The sequence below is a fragment of the Lepisma saccharinum genome, chromosome 19 (genome assembly GCF_977018435.1).
Source record: "Lepisma saccharinum chromosome 19, izLepSacc3.1, whole genome shotgun sequence".
Classification (NCBI taxonomy): Eukaryota; Metazoa; Arthropoda; class Insecta; order Zygentoma; family Lepismatidae; genus Lepisma; species Lepisma saccharinum.
The window spans coordinates 53,052,235-53,074,249 of NC_139247.1; the positions used below are offsets into that span (position 1 = coordinate 53,052,235).

The 22,015-nt window shown below is 40.4% G+C and overlaps 1 protein-coding gene across 1 annotated transcript in view; it reads right to left on the reverse strand.

Annotated features, from left to right (window-relative positions):
* nAChRbeta2 (nicotinic acetylcholine receptor beta2) overlaps nt 1-22,015 on the reverse strand; it is a 264,693-nt gene that overhangs the window by 239,658 nt on the left and 3,020 nt on the right. The window contains exon 2 of the mRNA XM_083140885.1: nt 12,882-13,030. Within this exon, the coding sequence (XP_082997011.1) occupies nt 12,882-13,030 (149 nt within the window). The remainder of the gene's footprint in view (nt 1-12,881; nt 13,031-22,015) is intronic.

Sequence of the window (22,015 nt, forward strand, 5' to 3'; positions counted from 1 at the left end):
TCGCCAAACAGTCGATCGCGAGCTACCGGTAGCTCGCAGAGTCATTTTCAGTAGCTCGTGAGGGGTTTGCTACACTGTAGATAAGAGCGTCAATATTTGAGTGGCAGAAAGACAACTCGTTTCAATATCTGTGACAACATATTCACCCAACCTACAAATATTGTGGATGAAAATGAGTGTCATCCTTATTTACATAAGAAGCAAGATGATGATGATTAGGGACAAGTTTTTAAATTTTACTGTGTTTTAAGAAAAATATTTACATGTTTTGAACTCTTTTCAAGAAATGGCAACTTCAGTATGTTGCATAAAAATTAAAAATAATAATTTGATGTGATGTGATTTGATTGGACTGTTGTTATTTAGCGTCGCTTTTCTGCAACTTATGGCTAATGATGAGGATGAGGAGGAGTGATGATATGATTAAATTGATGAAAGGACACACATGCTCATGCAGGGATTCAAAGCCGAGGCCCCTGGCGTCTTTGTGATGTAAAAAAGTATTAGATATCTTGTAGTTTTTTTATAGACCAACAAAGGATCCTATAAAATTCAATACACACTTGGTAGCTCGTCATGTATTTTCAAATGTGGGAAGTAGCTCAACGGTTCGGTGAATTTGGAGACCTCTGCATTAATGTATGCAAAGTATCAGCACTATGCCATGAAAACTTAAGTGGAAAACAGCCTGCTGGAATGTGATCAAGTTTCAACTCGGCTCGGTGAAGTTGATCCGTTGGGGAATGGTGTCATTCCTTAATACACAAGGCTTCATTCTTTCCGGCAGAGAAATCTTTGACGACAGGCCAAGGTTGAACAAGAGTGATTTTTCAATTATATTGTTACGTAGTTAAGAAATGATACTATATGCTAACTATATGTTATATAACTATCTCTATAGCCTTCTTAAACCCGAAGGTTCATGGCTGCAGCAACACAGGCCTTCCATCTGTCCCTATCCTGAGCAAGATCTATATACTCTTTTCCATCCCTACCGATATCCTTTAGGTCCATCTCAACGTTGTCCCTCCATATTCGTCTTGGTAAGAGACCTGCAGGAAGGCCATCAGGTTTCCAAAGAATCCTGTAAAGTCTTCTTTCCTCTCCCATTCTTGCCACATGGCATTTTCACCTAAGTCTTCTTGATTTAATTATTCTAATAACATCTGAACAGGAATACAAATTGTGTAGTTCTAAATTATGTAATCTTCTCCACTAACCTGTCTCCTCATCCCTTTTAGGTCCAAATATTTTCGAAGGATCTTAATTTCAAATGCTCTCAATTTATGTTATTCTTTCAATTTAAGGGACCAAGTTTCACATCTACATATGTTATATATCTAACAGCTGCGGTACGTTAAGTCGTTAGGGCGTCTGACTACCATCCGAGACACCAGGGTTCGATCCCGGCGAGGGTGAATCTGATTTTTTTCCACCTGTTCAAGTGGCTCCAGCGCCCACCCAGCGTCCTATAAAGTGGGTACCTGGAGGAAACTGGGAGGTAAAGACGACCAGGGGCGTGGTGCTGATCACATAACCCCAACCTTCGGCTGTGATCAAGAAAGTGTGGGGTCTGTGACTATTTTCAAATTGTGAAATGTATAATAACTTCTTGTGTAAAAGAAAAATGAAGAACTGTAATGGTATGCTGTTTTGTTGCTTAGCAACCAGTTGTTGAAAACTAATGAATAGAGATAACAAGGACGTTTTGTGTGTAATAAAATCGAACATACGTTAATGTATTTATTTAGTGCAAATAATAATTATATCTGCTACAGAACGGTGTTGTGATTTAGAGCTATAAATCGTACATTACTGTTATTTGTATAATTTGCTGTGAAGTGGAGAAGTGATAGTTAATCAGTTAGAGCATAATATAAATTGCCTCAAGTCTCTACGACACTAGCAAGTCTTAACTCCGCACCCCCTATACGACTTCATGGCATAGTGCAAACCACAGAGAAGCACTTTACTTTTTACTTATATACTACATGCTTTCAATCCCATTTACTTTGAAGAGGTTAAAAACATTCCTGGTAGGGATAAAAATAATATTCTCTTCCCCGGAAAAAAAATTGTTATGGGGGCAAATCCCCCGCACACTGCGTCTCAGGATGCGAGAAGGAAATCTCCTATACGAGACAAAGCCACGGACACTGGATGGCAGGTGACAAGCGATTGACACTACTTGTGCTTCCCTTCCCATGCAAACCATATCTACTGTTTGACAATCTGTTGCAGACGATGTTCTGCTGCCAATGGCGGTCATTTTGAACAAACGTTATGTGCTGTGAAATTCCATGTGTAAACAAACAAAAAGCTTATTAAAACGTTATGTGATGTGAAATTCTATGTGTAAACAAACAGAAAGCTTATTAAAACGTTATGTGCTGTGAAATTCTATGTGTAAACAAACAGAAAGCTTATAAAAACGTTATGTGCTGTGAAATTTCATGTGTAAACAAACAGAAAGCTTATAAAAACGTTATGTGCTGTGAAATTTCATGTGTAAACAAACAGAAAGCTTATAAAAACGTTATGTGCTGTGAAATTTCATGTGCAAACAAAGAGAAAGCTTATAAAAACTTTATGTGCTGTGAAATTCTATGTGTAAAGAAACAGAAAGCTTATTAAAACGTTATGTGCTGTGAAATTCTATGTGTAAACAAACAGAAAGCTTATTAAAATGTTATGTGCTGTGAAATGCAATGTGTAAACAAACAGAAAGCTTATTAAAACGTTATGTGCTGTGAAATTCCATGTGTAAACAAACAGAAAGCTTATTAAAACGTTATGTGCTGTGAAATGCAATGTGTAAACAAACAGAAAGCTTATTAAAACGTTATGTGCTGTGAAATGCAATGTGTAAACAAACAGAAAGCTTATTAAAACGTTATGTGCTGTCAAATGCTATGTGTAAACAAACAGAAAGCTTATTAAAGCGTTATGTGCTGTCAAATTCTATGTGTAAACAAACAGAAAGCTTATTAAAACGTTATGTGATATGAAATTCCATGTGTAAACAAACAGAAAACTTATTAAAACGTTATGTGCTGTGAAATTCTATGTGTAAACAAAAAGAAAGCTTATTAAAACGTTATGTGCTGTGAAATTCTATGCGTAAACAAACAGAAAGCTTATTAAAACCTTATGTGCTGTCAAATTCTATGTGTAAACAAACAGAAAGCTTATTAAAACGTAATGTGATGTGAAATTCCATGTGTAAACAAACAGAAAGCTTATTAAAACGTCATGGGATGTGAAATTCCATGTGTAAACAAACAGAAAGCTTATTAAAACGTCATGGGATGTGAAATTCCATGTGTAGACAAACAGAAAGCTTATTAAAACGTTATGTGCTGTGAGATTCCATGTGTAAACAAATAGAAAGCTTATTAAAACGTTATGTGCTGTGAAATTCTATGTGTAAACAAACAGAAAGCTTATTAAAACGATATGTGGTGAAAGATACTACCAATAGGAAGAACGTATTTATAGTTTTTGTGGATATGGAGAAAGCATTAGATGGAGTGAATTGGATGAAACGTACAGAGATAAAGAAAAGACTGGTGTCGATTGGAAATAGCGGAGACTCATCAATCTGTACATGGAACAATGAGTTAAAACTAAGAGTAGGAGAAAAAGTGACAGAGGGAAGTGAAATGAGGGTACAAGGATACTGCCGATCACCAAAAATATTCATCATGTACTTACAAGAATTGGTGAAGAACTTTCTTCAGAATACGGGGGGGAATAATTGGAAGAAGAATAAAATGTATAGGATTTTGCGGTCAACATGGCTTTACTAGCAGAACACGAAAATTCCCTTTAAAATAATCGGCGAGAGGGGATTCGGCAAAACGAGAATTCCCTGTTTGCCGAAACTTTTGCTTAGGTGATGAGACATTTGTCCCTAGAGCATTAGGCGAAAGGGGATTCGGCTAGACGGGAGTAAATCCTACGCGAAGTTGTATAAAAATTGACACTTAAATTGAAACCGCAAGACGAACGCAATGCCGGATCCATACAACGTAATAAGTGAGAATGGTTGAAATGTAGAAACCACTGTGCAATGTGACTCCGTAGGGAATCTAACCCGAGTCCCTTGATTACAAGGCGACAACGTTACCACCATGCTGTCGGTAATGACAATGTGACATTGGGTGGGTTTCACAGATTGATTTGGCTTCTTATACTTCGCTTTTCTGCCAATTTTGGCTAATCGCAAAGATGAGGATGAGTGATTAATGATGAAATTGATGATGCGCCACTCATAAAGAACACTCATCCCCAGAGCGAGATTCGAACCCGGTACTCCAGGCTTCGTAGCACGCTATGCAAGCCACAATGGTCGACTACCGACTTATGAGGGGAATGCAACAGGTATTTCAATCTTGATTTTTGATTTGATTTGATTTATTTTACTTCGCTTCTTGTGCCACTTTTGGCTAATTTGCGAAGGTGGGGACGAGTGATGATATGATTAAATTGATGAATAGACAGTCGCAAACATCCATACCCAGGCCAGGAGACAGGTATTTCCAAACCCGGGAGACAGGTATTTCAAGTTCTAGATGCAGTACGGTGGCCGGACACAGTGTGTCGTTGGCCGACCTCCGTTGCGGAGTGGTTAGGACATCGCGTTTCGACATCAGGGGTCCCGGGTTCGAATCCCGGCTTGGGCATGGAGTTATTTGTTAGTTACCTCCTATCAATTTCATAATGACTCATTATCTTTGCGATTATCAAAAACTGGCAGTAAAGCGAGTTAGAATGAACCAAATCAATCAATCAATGGTGTGTCCTTGACTCATGACCTCGCCACAGCAGTTTCCGGGTTCGAAGCTTGGTCCTAGTGTAGGAGTTCCTCATAAATTTCATCTAATAGATATTGATTGTCACTATTATGCTAAAAACACAAAAGAACTTCGTTTAGAAAAATACGAAACTGTTACGATTATAACAATACAAGCCAGTTTCCGTAGCGATCAACTCCACACACCTAACAAAGTTGATTAATTTCAGGCCGGTTTCATGATCCTTGAGTTGAAAAGTGATTACAGCGAGCATTTCACATGTGGCTGACGTCGGTGTTTTTCTTAAACATTATGAACATACGCACAATGCGTTAAAGGTGTTGCCAAAGAATATTTTAAAAAAAACTTGGCACGCATCGCGATCGCAGCGCTGCAGCGGCAATATTTGCAAACGACAATATTTCGCTGATAACCCTCGTATATAGTATCTTTCTAAGTGTAAAGCCGCCTTTAGGATATGCAGCTCTTGGAAAGCGTTCTCTTTAATAGTAGATTAGTGGTGTGATGTACAGTCAACGGCAATAGAAATGGTACACATAGATCCTGAAATATTAGCTTCCCTGCAAGGCGATATTTTTTTTAATTAATTAAAACACAACAGGCGCATGCCCAATTACAGTGTTCAATATGGGATGACACCATTACATAAACAAGAACATAACTAAGAAAATTAACAAGAAATATGAATGATGCAATATACATTTTACTTTTAAGAACAATTGTGAGAAATTAACTATTAAGAGTATAGAAGCAAAGGGAACACAGAGACGATACAACAATAAATGACGCTAAACTATTGGATATAACCTTACAAGCTGAATGAAAACCAAAATTCAATGAACAAAACAAAACAAAACATACAGAAATTCAGCAAAAAGATCTAATGTTACAATTACATTTAAATAGGTCTACGCTTGGATTATTCTTAGAAACTAAATTAAATAACTTGCACATTCTCCTCATGGGTTCAGCTTCGACCATTTTGGTTCTTCCAAGGGAGATTTGAAAGAGATCAGTTCTGGGCCTTAACATACAGTTTGGCACATAAAATTTTAAATTCGACGACAGATTAAAAGAATCTATTTTACCATTGATAAGCTTGGAGAGAAAAGTTATTTGACTTGTTTGCCTTCTTTCGTCGAGTGACGGAATATTAAAGATTTCGCGTAATAAGTTGCTAGGAGTGAGTTTTGGATATGTACCATCAAGTTTAAATAGTAGATATCTGAGAAATTTATTTTGAAGCTTTTCTAATTTTTCGATATCTTTCTTGAGTTGCGGGTTCCAAACAAGAGAAGCATATTCGAGTTTAGATCTGACGAGCGTATAATACAGCAAGAGAAATGTTTCCTTTTTTCTAAATTGATTACCCATTCTCATTACAAATCCCAAATTTCTGTGAGCTTCGCTTAAAATGCGGGCAATATGTGATTGGAATGTTAACTTTTGGTCAAAAGTAACCCCTAGGTCGGTAACTATATTCTCACTTTGTACTAACACATTAGAAATAGTGTATGAATGTTGAATAGGGTGTCTGTTGTGGGTAAATGATACAAGTTTACATTTCTTTAGGTTCAGGCTGACTTTATTAATTTCACACCACTGAAGCAAGTTATTCAGCTCTTCATGTAATATTGTACAGTCATCAGCGTTTTCGATATTTTTATATATTTTAACATCATCAGCAAAGATTAATGTCTCAGATTTGTGAGTAGTTCTGGCAAATCGTTTATAAAAATTAAATATAGCAAGGGACCTAGGTTCGACCCCTGTGGGACTCCTGAACTGGCCACGTATTCGGTTGATCTGCAGCCTTGATACACGACATATTGTCGGCGGTTCTGCAGGTAGGAAGAAAGAAAAGTTATAAGTGGAGGAGAAAGGCTATTGTTGGCTAATTTCCGTATTAATATATCGTGGTGAACTGTGTCGAATGCCTTTGAAAAGTCTGTATATAAAACGTCAACTTGCCCTTTATTAGCTATACTGGGTGCAATGTAGCTTGTCAGTTCGACAAGATTGGTTACGGTTGAGCGCTTTTGCACAAATCCGTGCTGTTTGGGGGAAAGAATGGGTTTAATATGAAAATATATATGCTTGTATATTATCTGCTCGAAGAGTTTTGCTGGTACTGACAATTTTGTAATAGGCCTGTAGTTACATATGTCAGCCTTATCAGCAGCTTTGGGAATCGGACAGATTTCAGTTGTTTTCCACATTGCTGGAAATCTCGAAGTTCTGACAGCCAAGTTGAAAAGGGTGTGAAGAGGGTACTTAAGAATTTCCGAACATCCTTTAATTACATAGGGGGGGGGGGATTGAATCAGGGCCGGCGGATTTTTTAGGTTTGAGTTTTTTAATGGCTTCCTCAATTTCATTTAGTGATATTTCAGAGATATTTAAGATACTAGGAAGTGAGTTCATATTTACATTAGGATGCGGATCCTTGTAGAAAGATGGTTCTTTGGAATATACGGATTCAAAATACTTTGCAAAGAGATCTTGGATACTTCCATTATCGTCAATGGTTTTATCATTATACTTAGTTGGCTGCACGGGTGGATTTTTTCTTTGATTTTTAATGAAGGACCAAAACTGGTTAGTATCGTGAGCAAGATTGATTTCGGAAGTTTCAATATAGTTTTGGTAAGCTTTACTGATCTCCCATTTTAATTTCGTTCTTAAGGTTTTATACTTAATTTCGTGATGTGTTACATTTCCCATTCTTTGTTTCCATTTTTTGTGGTGACGTGATTTTGCTTTCAGATTTTCAATAATTTCCCGCGTGAACCAACATGGGTAAGATTTTTTTACAGAGGAGCGAGAGCATGGAACACATTCATTAAGAATGCTTTCGATTATTTCATAAAATTTAACAACGGCAATATCTACGTCTTCGCATTCTTTTAGTTGGTCCCAGTCAGCTAATTCGGGTTTCCGATACATATTAATGAAATCGGCTTTCTTGAAATTATATCGTTGGATGTTTGGATTTAAAGCTCTTTGTTTAGGTATGGTTTGTGTTAAAGTTATTCCTAGAGCCGGATGGTGTTTATCTTCGCTTACCAGAGGGTCTTGGCGAAATAATTTAGTATTTTCAATATTTGTTAAAACTAGGTCGAGAGTTCTACTATTGGCGTTCTGGATGGAATTTTTGCTTTTGAGGTCGTTGAAATCGAGGAAATATTTCAGTTCGCGACATTGTGCGCCTAACGTGAGCAACTCCGTGTTGGAATTTTTAATTTCAGGGATGTTGAAATCACCGGCAATGACCAACGGGCTACCCAGAGGGTAATGTGCAGTTATATGACTAAAGAAGTTCTCGTATACGGCCACGGGAGATGCAGGTTGAATATACACTACACACATGTAACAATCGCGACCAGATTCTGTTTTAAATTTTATAATTAAACTGCCAATGCTTTGTTCGTGTAAAAGAGCATCGACCATTACAGGATTAAATTTTTTCTTTATGGCGATGAGGACACCGCCACCTAGAGTTTTGCCAGTTTCTAACGTGTTGCGATCTGACCTGAAGACGCGTGTGTTGTCTAACTTTACGGCGGTGGTAGATGCAATTGAAAATTTGCTATTAGAATTCACTTATCGCCGTCGAGTTAGGCAACACACATATCGCGTTGAAGGGAAGCGAATATTTCAGGATCTATGTGCCCCATTGTTATTGCCCGTGACTGTACATTCAACCTGTTCCTGTTTGAAGTTCATTACAGTTTGGGAAGAAAACAAAGAAAGGACGAATCAGCAGCGTTCAACTACAAAAAATATCTTTTCATGCCAGACACTTGGAGAGCTTCCAAAAACATCCGCTAGAGTGCTCTCAGCGCCTACTTCGTGCTCGACAACTGACGAGTTCCATTCCTACGACTAGCAAACTTAAATTTTTCAATGTTTTTGTTGGCGATTCTTTCTTTCCTCCAACTGAGAATGACTATGTGAAAACACCTGCAGGAAGACAGATAGAATGTAAAAATAATGTAGTTCCCAATTGTATATTTCCTTTCATTTTCTTTATATTTGGTTCAGTCGGTATTGATCATATCTGAAAGCAGCAATTTGCATGTTGTTTAGTTTTATTAAACTTTGGTTAGAAAAAAATTGGTTATTTTGCATTATTTGTCTAATGTTGTAAGGACAACGAAGTTAGTAATAATATGTTTTACACAGCGTGTATTGATACACTTGTAATTTTAATTGTATCATCCAGAGGCGTCTCCTGAACGCATGAGGTGCATTCTGCGCATGCGTAAATTGTGGGGAAAAGGACAGCTTGCTCTGCGGCGACATTAATGAGCACTTCTACATTCTAATTTCTTCATATAGGAGAAGTATTTATTTTACACGAGAGCGTTCAACTAAGCTTACATTACATTTCTTTGATCTGAAGTGACGCATGCGTAAATTGTGGGAAAAGATTTATTACTTCCTGTCACTTAAGATCCAAGAAATGTAATATAAGCTTAGTTGAGCGCTCTCCTGTAAAATAAATACTTCTCCTATATGAAGAAATTAGAATGTAGAAATGCTCATTAATGTCGTCGCAGGGCAAGATGTCCTTTTTCCCAGAATTGACGCATGCGCAACATGCACCGCATGCGTTCAGGAGACGCCTGAGGTATCATCTGCAAATATGCTGTATACAGAAACAAACTGCCGGAATACTAAGTGAGGTGTGTGTACACGAGAGGATATGCGCTTTCAAATATTCATCATGAAGTAGAACAATAACCAGGAAGAAATGTAGAAATAAAAAGGAAATCCGAATGGACAATTACATGATGAAATATACACAAAACTCATGTGCAACGTCGTTACACTTAAATCCCTACCTGGGCACAAGTCGTTTAAACTTTCAAGGCTTGTTGGGTAAAAATACACGATTTTCAAAGATTAGACAATGTTGTGTGTCAACTAGATAGAGGAGATGATAGAAAGAAAATAGAAAAGATAAATGAGTTTGATTTTATGTTTGTTATTTAGCTTCGCTTTTCTGCAACTTTTGGCTAATCGCGACGATGAGGATGAGTGATTATATGATGAAATTGATGAAGGGACACTCACAAAGAATAGCCATGCCCAGTTGTTCATGACCAGAATCTTACATAGGGTTGCAATACTATTATTAACATTTTAAATACAGAAGAATAATATATGCATGAACCAATGACTATTGTATCATACATGTAGTTAAATAAAATAGTTAAAAAGAAAAAACCTTCGTGGACAAATGGCACGGTATGTCAGAGACTCGGGTTCGAGTCCTGGTGCAGCCTGCATTTACAGCAGAGTCTTTGAACAAACTGTAGTCTGTTCGAAATTCTTGATCGTCTAGGCCAAGAGAAAAAGGGTCGAACTAAAGATCATTCTTTATCTTTGAGACCTGATCTCGGCACGTGCTAATGACAACCCCCACCCACCCCCTTCCCCACTCGAGAGACGCCCGATGCCACTTCCTCGAGAATATGCCTGATAACGCGATATTAAGTGGAGATACCGCCCTCCAAGCACACGATGCGCCACGCAACTCGCTTTCCCATTCTTGTATCGATTCACCAGGTTCAGGCTTTTATATGCGATGTTCCTCTCCCTCTTTCTCCCATTCTCTCTCTCTCTCTCTCTCTGCCTGTTTCTTGCTCGCTCCTTCGGTCTCCGCTTCTTGCTCGCTCCTTCGGTCTCCGCTTCTTGCTCGCTCCTTCGGTCGCTGCTTCTTGCTCGCTCCTTCGGTCTCCGCTTCTTGCTCGCTCCTTCGGTCTCCGCTTCTTGCTCGCTCCTTCGGTCTCCGCTTCTTGCTCGCTCCTTCGGTCTCCGCTTCTTGCTCGCTCCTTCGGTCTCCGCTTCTTGCTCGCTTCTTCGGTCTCCGCTTCTTGCTCGATCCTTCGGTCGCTGCTTCTTGCTCGCTCCTTCGGACTCTTCTTCTTGCTCGCTCCTTCGGACTCTTCTTCTTGCTCGCTCCTTCGGTCGCTGCTTCTTGCTCGCTCCTTCGGTCGCTGCTTCTTGCTCGCTCCTTCGGTCTCCGCTTCTTGCTCGCTCCTTCGGTCTCCGCTTCTTGCTCGCTCCTTCGGTCTCCGCTTCTTGCTCGCTCCTTCGGTCTCCGCTTCTTGCTCGCTCCTTCGGTCTCCGCTTCTTGCTCGCTCCTTCGGTCTCCGCTTCTTGCTCGATCCTTCGGTCTCCGCTTCTTGCTCGATCCTTCGGTCTCCGCTTCTTGCTCGATCCTTCGGTCTCTTCTTCTTGCTCGATCCTTCGGTCTCTTCTTCTTGCTCGCTCCTTCGGTCTCTTCTTCTTGCTCGCTCCTTCGGTCTCTTCTTCTTGCTCGCTCCTTCGGTCGCTGCTTCTTGCTCGCTCCTTCGGTCGCTGCTTCTTGCTCGCTCCTTCGGTCTCCGCTTCTTGCTCGCTCCTTCGGTCTCCGCTTCTTGCTCGCTCCTTCGGTCTCCGCTTCTTGCTCGATCCTTCGGTCTCCGCTTCTTGCTCGATCCTTCGGTCTCCGCTTCTTGCTCGATCCTTCGGTCTCCGCTTCTTGCTCGATCCTTCGGTCTCCGCTTCTTGCTCGATCCTTCGGTCTCCGCTTCTTGCTCGATCCTTCGGTCGCTGCTTCTTGCTCGCTCCTTCGGTCTCTTCTTCTTGCTCGCTCCTTCGGACTCTTCTTCTTGCTCGCTCCTTCGGTCTCTTCTTCTTGCTCGCTCCTTCGGTCGCTGCTTCTTGCTCGCTCCTTCGGTCGCTGCTTCTTGCTCGCTCCTTCGGTCGCTGCTTCTTGCTCGCTCCTTCGGTCTCCGCTTCTTGCTCGCTCCTTCGGTCTCCGCTTCTTGCTCGCTCCTTCGGTCTCCGTTTCTTGCTCGCTCCTTCGGTCTCCGCTTCTTGCTCGCTCCTTCGGTCTCCGCTTCTTGCTCGCTCCTTCGGTCTCCGCTTCTTGCTCGCTCCTTCGGTCTCCGCTTCTTGCTCGATCCTTCCGTCTCCGCTTCTTGCTCGATCCTTCCGTCTCCGCTTCTTGCTCGATCCTTCCGTCTCCGCTTCTTGCTCGATCCTTCCGTCTCCGCTTCTTGCTCGATCCTTCCGTCTCCGCTTCTTGCTCGATCCTTCCGTCTCCGCTTCTTGCTCGATCCTTCCGTCTCCGCTTCTTGCTCCATCCTTCCGTCTCCGCTTCTTGCTCGATCCTTCAGTCTCCCCTTCTTGCTCGATCCTTCAGTCCCCGCTGCTTGCTCGATCCTTCAGTCGCCGTTTCTTATTCTCGATATTTCAGTCTCCGTTTCTCATTCTCGATATTTCAGTCTTCGGTTCTTATTCTCGATATTTCAGTCTTCGTTTCTTATTCTGGATATTTCAGTCTGCGTTTCTTATTCTCGATATTTCAGTCTCCGTTTCTTATTCTCGATATTTCAGTCTTCGTTTCTAATTCTCGATATTTCAGTCTTCGTTTTTTATTCTCGATATTTCAGTCTTCGTTTCTTATTCTCGATCCTTCGGCCTTCGTTTCTTATTCTCGATTCTTCCGTCTCCGTTCCTTTCTCGATCCTTCCGTCTCCGTTCCTTTCTCGATCCTTCCGTCTCCGTTCCTTTCTCGATACTTCCTTCTCCGTTGCTTTCTCGCTCCTTCCCTCTCCACTTTTTTCTCGCTTCTTCCGTCTGTTTCTTTCTCGCCCCCTTCGGACAACCGGGGGGACGTTGCATTTTGAAAATTGTTTTTGAGTCTCATGTGATCCCAGTTAGGACATGATATTATTTCTCACTTTTGTGTGTTCGCAATTAGGACTATTTAGGTGTTGTTGGCAATTAGGACTGCTCGCAATTAGGACTATTTAGGTGTTGTTGGCAATTAGAAATGTTCGAAATTATAGATGTTCGGAATCGGGACTGCTCGGAATTGGGACACAACACACTTCTTACTGTAGGTTGTTTTACCCCTATTCGAAACGTAACATTTGAAATAGAACAGAAATGTCGGCGTTTGGCCTATCCTACCCCTGTCCTTGCACAAGCAGAACACTGCCCATGTGATATATCACAGATTAACGGACATTCTGACACCGATGGGAAACATGAATGAGTACTCACCACTTCGATGAGCTGAGAGAGCTTCAACCCCAACCAGACGGTTAGAGTCTTCGAATTATTTAGTACTGGTCTGATGAGGCGATTGTAGTTACTGAGGAGATCATCGTACAACCGTTTGGCGTCTGGGTTCGCCTCGTTTTCCTTCATGCCTGCAAAAATAAGAAAACATTAACACCCGATTAAAAAGTATAAATAAAATAATATCCTAAATAATAGGTTAAAGTCGTATGATACACAATCTGTTGTTAGGGAAAAGTACAGTGTCGAAAAGTTCCCGAATGGCCCTAGTGTACTCGTGTGCACAGCCATGGAAAAAATAGTTGCAAGTGAGGCCAATGCCTTCTCATATATAAGAAGGTCCATGCAGAGACAATTTACATGCAACGACATCATTGCTAGGTGAGAGATCACAGCAGATATTAATCTCACAATCACAACATTGAAATTACACAACTTATGCACATGAAGAGGAGAGAGAAAAGGTAAAAGAGAAGAGGAGAGATATTAAAGAGGGAGAAAAGAAAGTGAAAAGGCTAAGGAACACAAAAATGTAAAGGGACAGAGAAAGGCAGAGGAACGGATATAGACGGAGGAACGGATATAGACGGAGGAACGGATATAGACGGAGGAACGGATATAGGCAAAGAAACAGAGATAGGCAAAGGGACAGAGATAGGCAAAGGGACAGAGAATGGCAAAGAAACACAGATAGGCATAGGGACAGAGGAAGTCAAAGGAACGGCGATAGACAAAGGAACAGAGATAGGCAGGTGAACAGAACAGATAAATATAAAGGGACAGAGATAGGCAAAGGAACAGAGATGTGCAGAGGAACAGAGGCAGAGGAACAGAGATAGGTAAAGGGACAGATATAGGAAAGAGGACAGAGACAGGTAAAGGAAAACAGATAGGCAAAGAACAGAGATGGAACATAGGTGGGCAGAGGAACAGAAGCAGAGGAACAGATATAGGACAGAGGACAGAGATGGGCAAAAGAACAGAGATAGGCAAAGGAACACAGATAGACAAAGGCACAGAAATAGGAAAGGGGGAAGAGAAAGACAAGGAACAGAGAAATGGAAGGAACAGAGATAGGAAAGTGAACAGAGAATGACAGAGAGACAGAGAAAGGAAATTTAAGTGAGAGGACTCTATTTGAACATAAGAATGGTTAGGAGAGAAATACAGGGAAGAAGAATTCGTCAAAGCACGTGCTGAGCACTAAAGATATCATATTTTTCCGAAAGGAATAATTTTAAGTATCTAATGTGGTTCAGATGCACTTACCTTTCTACCAATTATGCTGAAGTCCCTCTTAAATCAAATATGAGATTCATCCAAAGGTCAATGAGGAATTGTTTAGGAATTTGAACTGAGATTTCCATCTCTTATTTTATGTAACATGAACTGAACGAATTCTCTTGAGGAAGGGAGTAATGTAAATTGGAAATATAATTGCTGGTATTTCACGAAAGTTCAGTTAGATATACAGTCTGGTGCATACGGCCTCACTGACAGACTCAAAATCTAAGGTTTCGAGTTGGAGTACACTGGCGAACTTTAAAAAATGGTCTCTCTCCTCATAGTTAGATTGAAAGGTACTTGGAAACACTTCATTACTCCTGTATTGGATAAGAAAGTGGGGGAAGGCAGTTGCAGACAAGGCCATCACTACCTTATGCGCATGTAAACTTGTTTCCGGAAAGCTTTCTGTTGGAGTCTTATCAGGCATGATCTGGGCAGTTTGTGGAAGAATTTTGTGTTCCTACACCCCCTCCTCTCTCTCTCTCTCTCTCTCTCTCTCTCTCTCTCTCTCTCTCTCTCTCTCTCTCTGTGTGTGCGCGCGCGCGCGCACGCCGACACTCGTTTCTTTTTAAGTTTGGCGTATTTTTATTGCATCCACTAATTTCTGTTATGGCTGGGAATGAACCAGGTTAGCAATGGGCAAATAAAAAAGTATAAAAAATACCAAAATTCCTGGCATGAGTAGTTAGTAGTAGTAAAGGTTATAGTGCAGGAGGCCTTAGAAAGATCGTTTCGTGGGCTTGCAGCAGACGACAATATGGGGGTGTGTCTGCGAGAACCAATCAGGTCCGCGAATGAGCGAGCCCGGTTGCCACAGCTAGCTCGCTGCATCCTTCTGGAAGGGTGAGTGACCTCTGCCTCTTGCTACCTCGGCCTGTTTGTTCGGCTGAGGAGCAGACGACGGCAATAGTGTGCGAGCGACGTCTGCTGTTAGCCAGCGAAATGCTCTTTCTAAGGCCTCCTGCACTATAGGTAAAGTTCCTCGTGCGTATAGCAACGTGCCATGAAGGCACATTTAGGGGATGTGGTAGTAGGGCACCGCATATTCTCGAGCTCGGCCATTTTGGAGGTGATACGATCAGCACCACGCTCCAGCCGCCTTTTTTTCGCCAGGGTTGTAGTAGAAATGAGAAAATAGAAATGTTTTGCATTCTGCGTATGTGACAGTATTCTTTGGATATTGTCCCTGAAATATCTGTTAACATCCTAACCCGCAGTTCTTTCAGGATAAACTAGTTGAAGGCCACGAGTGGTTCCTGAGAAGTAATGAACATATCACAGAATGCGCACTAGTTTAGCTCACGTTTCTTGGGGGGAGGGGTGGGGGAGAATGATCTACAAATTTATTCTAGGAATGCTTACGTCATTGTGACAATGGAGTATATTTTGCAGACTAACGAGGATCTGGCGTCTAGACACAAGGCCAGTATAATGGTCTGTGAAGTTAGGGCTGTGTCCTACGTTTGTGATTGCCTTTCACAAATTTCGTCTTAACACACATTTCATCCTTATCTATGTGATTACTCAAAAGTAGAAGAAAAACCAAGTAAAATAAATAAATCAATTGGTCATTGTGTCCCTGCGTTTTTCAATATTTCTTCCTGAACGAAAATTAATGTTTCACCGATTTAATGCATCAATATAGTCATGTGAATTATTATTTTCCGTCATCATAGTGTGCTTAATCATTCCTTAAAGCATAGACTTTAACGCTCTTGCCCTTAGTGTAAACGATCTTAACTGTGTGGAAGTTGTTATGTAGGCAAAAAAATGGTTAAGAGTAAATCCCAATTGATTGTTAGAAATTTAAAATATTATAACTCTGACGTGACGCATATTAACTGTTCTTAGTTCGCTGTCAAGGAACGGTTTCTCCTAACTAAAAAGGATTCCGGCCTCCGTGGTAGAGTGGTTTACGCAGCTTGCTTAAACACCGCCTTGGCATTGTGTTCGGTGTTCATTGTGACTGTCCCATCATCAATTTCATCATTGCATCGCTCATCCTCATCGTCGCGTTTAGCCAAAAGTGGCAGAAAAGCGAAGTAAAATAAACCAAATCAAACATAAATAAGAATCTGAAGGGAAAAATATTCCATTACCAAAAATAAAATATATATTACTTTGTTGACACTGCAGTTTTCTTGGCAGTGTGTAGCTGTCTTAGGGTCGTATGTTCGAATTAGCTGACCTCAAAATATACGAAGAGTGAACGATTAATGGAAATGGGGATGCACATTTCTATTACTTTAGTAAGCATTCAGTCGTAAATCCTGTGGACACAGTGTGATTTTCGTGCAAGGAAGGGTTACTGGGATATCAACTAGGTCGATGTTTACTTATAACGTTACGAGGGTATGGATTTCTCTCAACAAGTGCAACAAATGTTTATGGTCATGGAAATTATTTTTACAATTTATTTGAGTAACGTCGTTTTCTACCTCTTGAAATTAATGGTGACTGGAGATGAAAAGACACACGTGGCAGATTGTAACGTGCTTTGAAGATAGAGGTCTTAAGTTCGAACCATGATTAAGGCATGTTTGCCCCATCACATCTATCTTATCAATTTGTCAATCATTCTCATCGCTACGGATTAACCAAGAGGCAAAAAGGCAACGTAATATATCCTAAATAGAAAAAAATACAGAAAAGGGGCAAGGAAATGCACATATTGTGCCGAGTCGAAGTTGTGTGTTACAAGACGGAAATGTGTAACTATTATCGCAAGACCACGTTCAATTATATTAGGGCAGAACCATATCACACAATACAGGTGAAATTGTTGTAGGTTGACGTGAACTGTTAATTTGCCTAAACTCTTAAAATACTCTAATATGAAGTTTTTTGTTCCACTTATTATTTCAATTTTGAGGGTCTCCATGACCGAGTGCTTTGCATACTGCTCTATGAAACCGGAGACCCTATGTTCGATTGATTAATTGATTGATTTGCTTTATTTTACTTCGCTTTTTGTGCCACTTTTGGCTAAGTTGCAAATATGGGGGAGGCCTCCCCGATGGCGCAGTGGTAGCATCGTCGCCTTGTGAACAAGGGTTCCCGGGTTCGATACCCGGTAGAAACACATAGTGGTTCGTATCCCACTTTAAACTGTAGGTCCAGTCGAGATTAGCCTTACTGTGCATAAAGTGGACTTCAAACATAAACTCAATCATTCAAACTCAATCAAATATGTGGATTAGTGACGATATGATGAAATTGATGAATGGACACTCACAAATCCATGCCCAGGCCAGGATTCGAATGCGGGACGCCTGGCGTCGTAGCGTGATGTGATAACCACTCTGCCACTGGGGCCGGAATCTATTTTCGAAGCGTGGGTAATATTTAAGAGCTTATTGTGTTCGTTCATTTTTTTCTGGTCACTCCAACATTCGTCCTTATCGTTGAAAGTAAACAAGAGGGATATAATATGGTCGGAAAAATAGCAAAGTTACCACATATGCCTGTCACGTTCCGAAAGAAACGACCTTCTTTGCTAGTTTTCTTTTTATATTTGTTTTAGAGCTAATGACAAAAGAGAGAAAAGAAACGAAAAAATTAACAACCTATTTTCATTCATGAAGGAAATAAATCGCCAGCTCAGAACCTGATTTCTTGAAAGCTCAAAATGGACAACAAATATTCCGAGGCCGAATGACCACAGACAGAAACGCTGTGCTAATTCCTTGATGACTCATTGTTAACATTGCTCTTCTGTGTGGTGTTTACGACTGACAACTGTGCAGCGCTTTCTTATCTTGCATAGAGTTTCAACATTGACGCTGGAGTGTTTCCAATTCAATATCGGTTTTTGTTTGTTGCTTCCAATCTAACTGAGAGGAGGGAGACCTTTTTTTCAAAGTTCGCCAGTGTACCAGCTTGAGGAGTAATTCTCATACAGTACTTTCTCATCGTTACGATTTGCCTAGGAGCCAGAAACGTCATGTAAAATAAGACAAAACGCAAAGTTTTGGGGATGGAAGCTTTCTAGGCTAAAAAACCATGTAAATCGTCCGAATCTGCGTGAGAAAGAGAGAAGGAAGAGATATAATGAGAAGGAGAAGAGGATAGTAAAGAAAAAGGAAGAGCAAGAGATAAAATGATAGAGGGAAAGATAAAGTTATACAGAGAGAAATAAAGTGGGAGAGAGAAAGTGGGGGAGAGAAACTTGGAGAGAGAAATTGGGAGATAGAAAGTTGGAGAGAGAGGAGATAAAAGGATAGATAGAAAGTGAGAAATGGAATGGTAGAGAAAGAGAGAAGAGATAAAAGGGTGGATAGAGAGAAAGTGTAGAGAAAGAGATAATATGGTAGAGAAAGAGAAAAAGGGATGGAGAGAGAGAGATAAAAGGGCAGAGAGATATATATATAAAAGGGAGAGAAAGGGCTATAAAAAGGCAGGGAGAAAGAGAATAAAAGGTAGAAAGAAAATGTTGAAGGGACGCAGAAAGAAAAAGATGTAAAGAGAGTGAAAAGGTAAAGAGAGTGAAAAAGGTAAAGAGAGTGAAAAAGGTAGAGTGAAAAAGGTGAAAGGAGTAAAAAGGTAAAGAAAGTGAAAAAGGTAGAGTGAAAAGGTAAAGAGAGTGAAAAAGGTAAAGAGAGTGAAAAGGTAAAGAGTGAAAAAGGTAAAGAGTGAAAAAGGTAATGAAAGTGAAAAGGTAAAGAGAGAGATGGCGAAAGGTAGAGAGAGATGGCGAAAGTTAGAGAGAGACAAAAGATGATAAAAGAGAGAAAGGGAGTGGAAATGGAAAAGGGAGAAGGAAAATATAATGGAGAGAGTATATAAAGGGAAGATCAGAGAGAGAAAAGGCAAAGGGAAGGGAAGAGAGACAAAATGTAAAAAGGAAGATTCAGAGATAAAGGTAAAGAACAGATAGAGAAAAGGAGAGAGAGAAAAATTAGTTGACCTTGTATCGTATATTACGTCTTAATCCTCTATTCTGAGTAAAAGGGACTACAGACTACATAGTTTTTAGAGAGAGTTTTAATGATTCCACAAAATCGTCAATTTTCCCCTGACCGTGCCTTTAAATTAACCGTGACTTCGATTCAGGAGACGACACAGGGACAAAGAAAAGGAGATGACCTTCGTTAAAAGTACCATTGCAGATTCACCCTACACAGGCTTGATGCCTATCCGAGCTGCTGGAATGGTAAAACATTGATTGTTTCACTTGGAGCCTCAATCATAACTCCAACTTGTAATTTATACAAGATGGAGGGCGTGGAAAACTGATAAGCGACACGATGATAAGGTTAATACGATCAGGACGAAATTTCGACCCAAAAAACAAAAGAAAAGTGTTTAAGCGTCGCGTGACGCCAAGGAAAGTATATGCACGGAATGTAATCGCCTTGTGGAGTGATGTCGAGGTTGTAGGCATGAAATGGTGCAGCTGTAAGGCTGGGAACGGATGAAACTTTTTTCGTGCCAAAAATACCACATCTGCATTTGGCCTGCACGAACTGTTACCACCTCAAGGTTAAATATTTTCCGCGTAAGACTTAATAATCGTGTGACTTGATCATTGAGTTACAGATTGTCACAAAGTGAAGGACAAATGCTAAAGCTGCAATATGGCACCTGGTGTTGTGTCAGTGGCGTATCTGCAAATCTATTTCTGGACGTACCAATGGATTTTCTTTTACTGTGTAAATATGTGTGGTCAGTTTGTGTGTATGTGGGTGTGTATATATTGATAAAGGAATTAGGAGCATGAAAGTAGAAATATCAATTTTATTAAAACATCGTCCTGAAGCTCGCCAGTTGAACGCTCAATCACCCCAAATTCCACCGGATGCAGCGCCGAGCAACAAGAATTTTCCACTCGGAGTTCCGACGTCACGCTACAATATATAGGAGTTTATGTCTTGGCGGAGTGGTTAGCACAGCGCGCTACGACTCCAGCAGTCCTGGGTGTTCTTAGTGAGTGTACCCTCATCAATTTCATCCTATCATCACTCATCCCCATTGTCGCGATTAAGCCAAACGCAGAAAAGCGACGCTAAATTACAAAAATTTAAAAAAATCTATTTCAATGTACTTGTAAAGTTGGCGCGCACACACACTTGCGCAGCAAAAAAAGTCCCCGAAGTGTGTATATGTATCTATTCGTGCATGTGTGTGTATGTATAGTTTGTCAATCATAGTACACTCTCAACTACAATGTAATTGTGAAATTGGTACACACGAACACAGGAAAGAAAAACCTTTAGTAACTCAAACTCATGATACACCTTCAAAGTTGGCACATAGTACACACATTTACGCAGTAAAAAGAAACTTGAATCATCCCGAAGTGTGTGTGTGTGTGTGTGTGTGTGTGTGTATGTGTGTGTGCGCGCGCGCGCGCGCGTTTGCGTCGAATGGGTGAATGTGTGTGGATGGGTGTGTGCAGTGGCGGTGATTAATATGGGCGAGGGGAGACAGTTGCCCCCCACTTTTCGCTACTTTTGCCCCCGCACTATGCTAAACCTTATGTACAAAGGAAAATAAACTGTCCTTGCCCCCCCAGTTTTGGTACCTTGCCCCCCTGTTTTGGAACAAAATCGCCGCCACCGCGTGTGTGTGTGAGAAAGAGAGAGGGAGGGAGGGAAAGTATATATCTGTGTGGAGTGTAATAAAACCAAATTGATTAAAAATTCAAGTCATTTCAATATTTATTGGGCCCTTTGCAAACACCCCAATGCCAACCTCTTTTCCACGTGGTACACCCTGTATTGCATTTTTCAGACTAACGAGGATCTGGCGTCTGGACGTACAGTCACTATAATCCTCTGCGGGTCTCATGTCTTGTCCATGTATATTTGTGATCGTCCCTTCATCCATACTAGCTTATCATTCATCCAAATCTTAGCGATTTGTTAAAGCTGGCAGGAAAGCAAAGTAATATAAACCAAATCAATACATATGTGTGTGTGTGTGTGTAATTTATGTCAATCATGATATACTCCCATATTTGTATGCAGCAGAGGGTGTCACACACATGCACAATTACTTGTAAATTTACTGTGGTACATGATAATTTGTGACACTTTTGGCAATGACTGTACATGACCGAAACAAGAATATCAGCCACAAAATAGATTGTTGGAGTTCTGTGTGTAGCATCATAATATAAGCACAGATTTAAAGTAATTGCATTTAATTCCAGTATATTTAGTAACATACAAACGTAAAGTCTTGACGAGTGGTACTAATAGCAATACCATATGGTATTCCTATTAATAATAATATGTATTATTTTCTGCTTTATACAGTTTAAATCGATTCTATTATTGTTATGTAAGTCTGCCAGAATAAAAACTAGACCTCAGATTTTAGTTTTTTAATCTTTTTTTCTTTCGTTTACAGGTATGTAAGAAATAATACGTTATGTCAGCGTTTTGTTAAAAAAAAACGCAACAACTGGTGACGTTTTATAGTGCCTAAAAAAACTGTTTTGCTTGTTAGAACCTATTTAAGGTTTATGCGCCTAAATCAAGCCAATTTTTAGGTTTATATATATATATTTTAAAAGGTTTCACAGGATTTTTATGTCACACAAAGGCATTTGCTTTGTTTGGTCACGAAAAATCCAATGACGAAAGTGTTTGAAACGTACTCTCTGGCGATTTCCCTTCCTCCAAGTAGATGGTGATTTTTCAAAGCTCTAAACAAAGCAAAATAACTTGTGCCACTGTTACCTGTACAATACAAAGTGGTCTGATCTGTATCGTCTTGCTCACTTTCACGTCATTTCGGTGCTTTGTGGCATTCACACCTTGCAAACTAATATTTCAGCACTGAAGTTTGCACCACTGACTATGTTTTGGTTATTTTCAGCATAT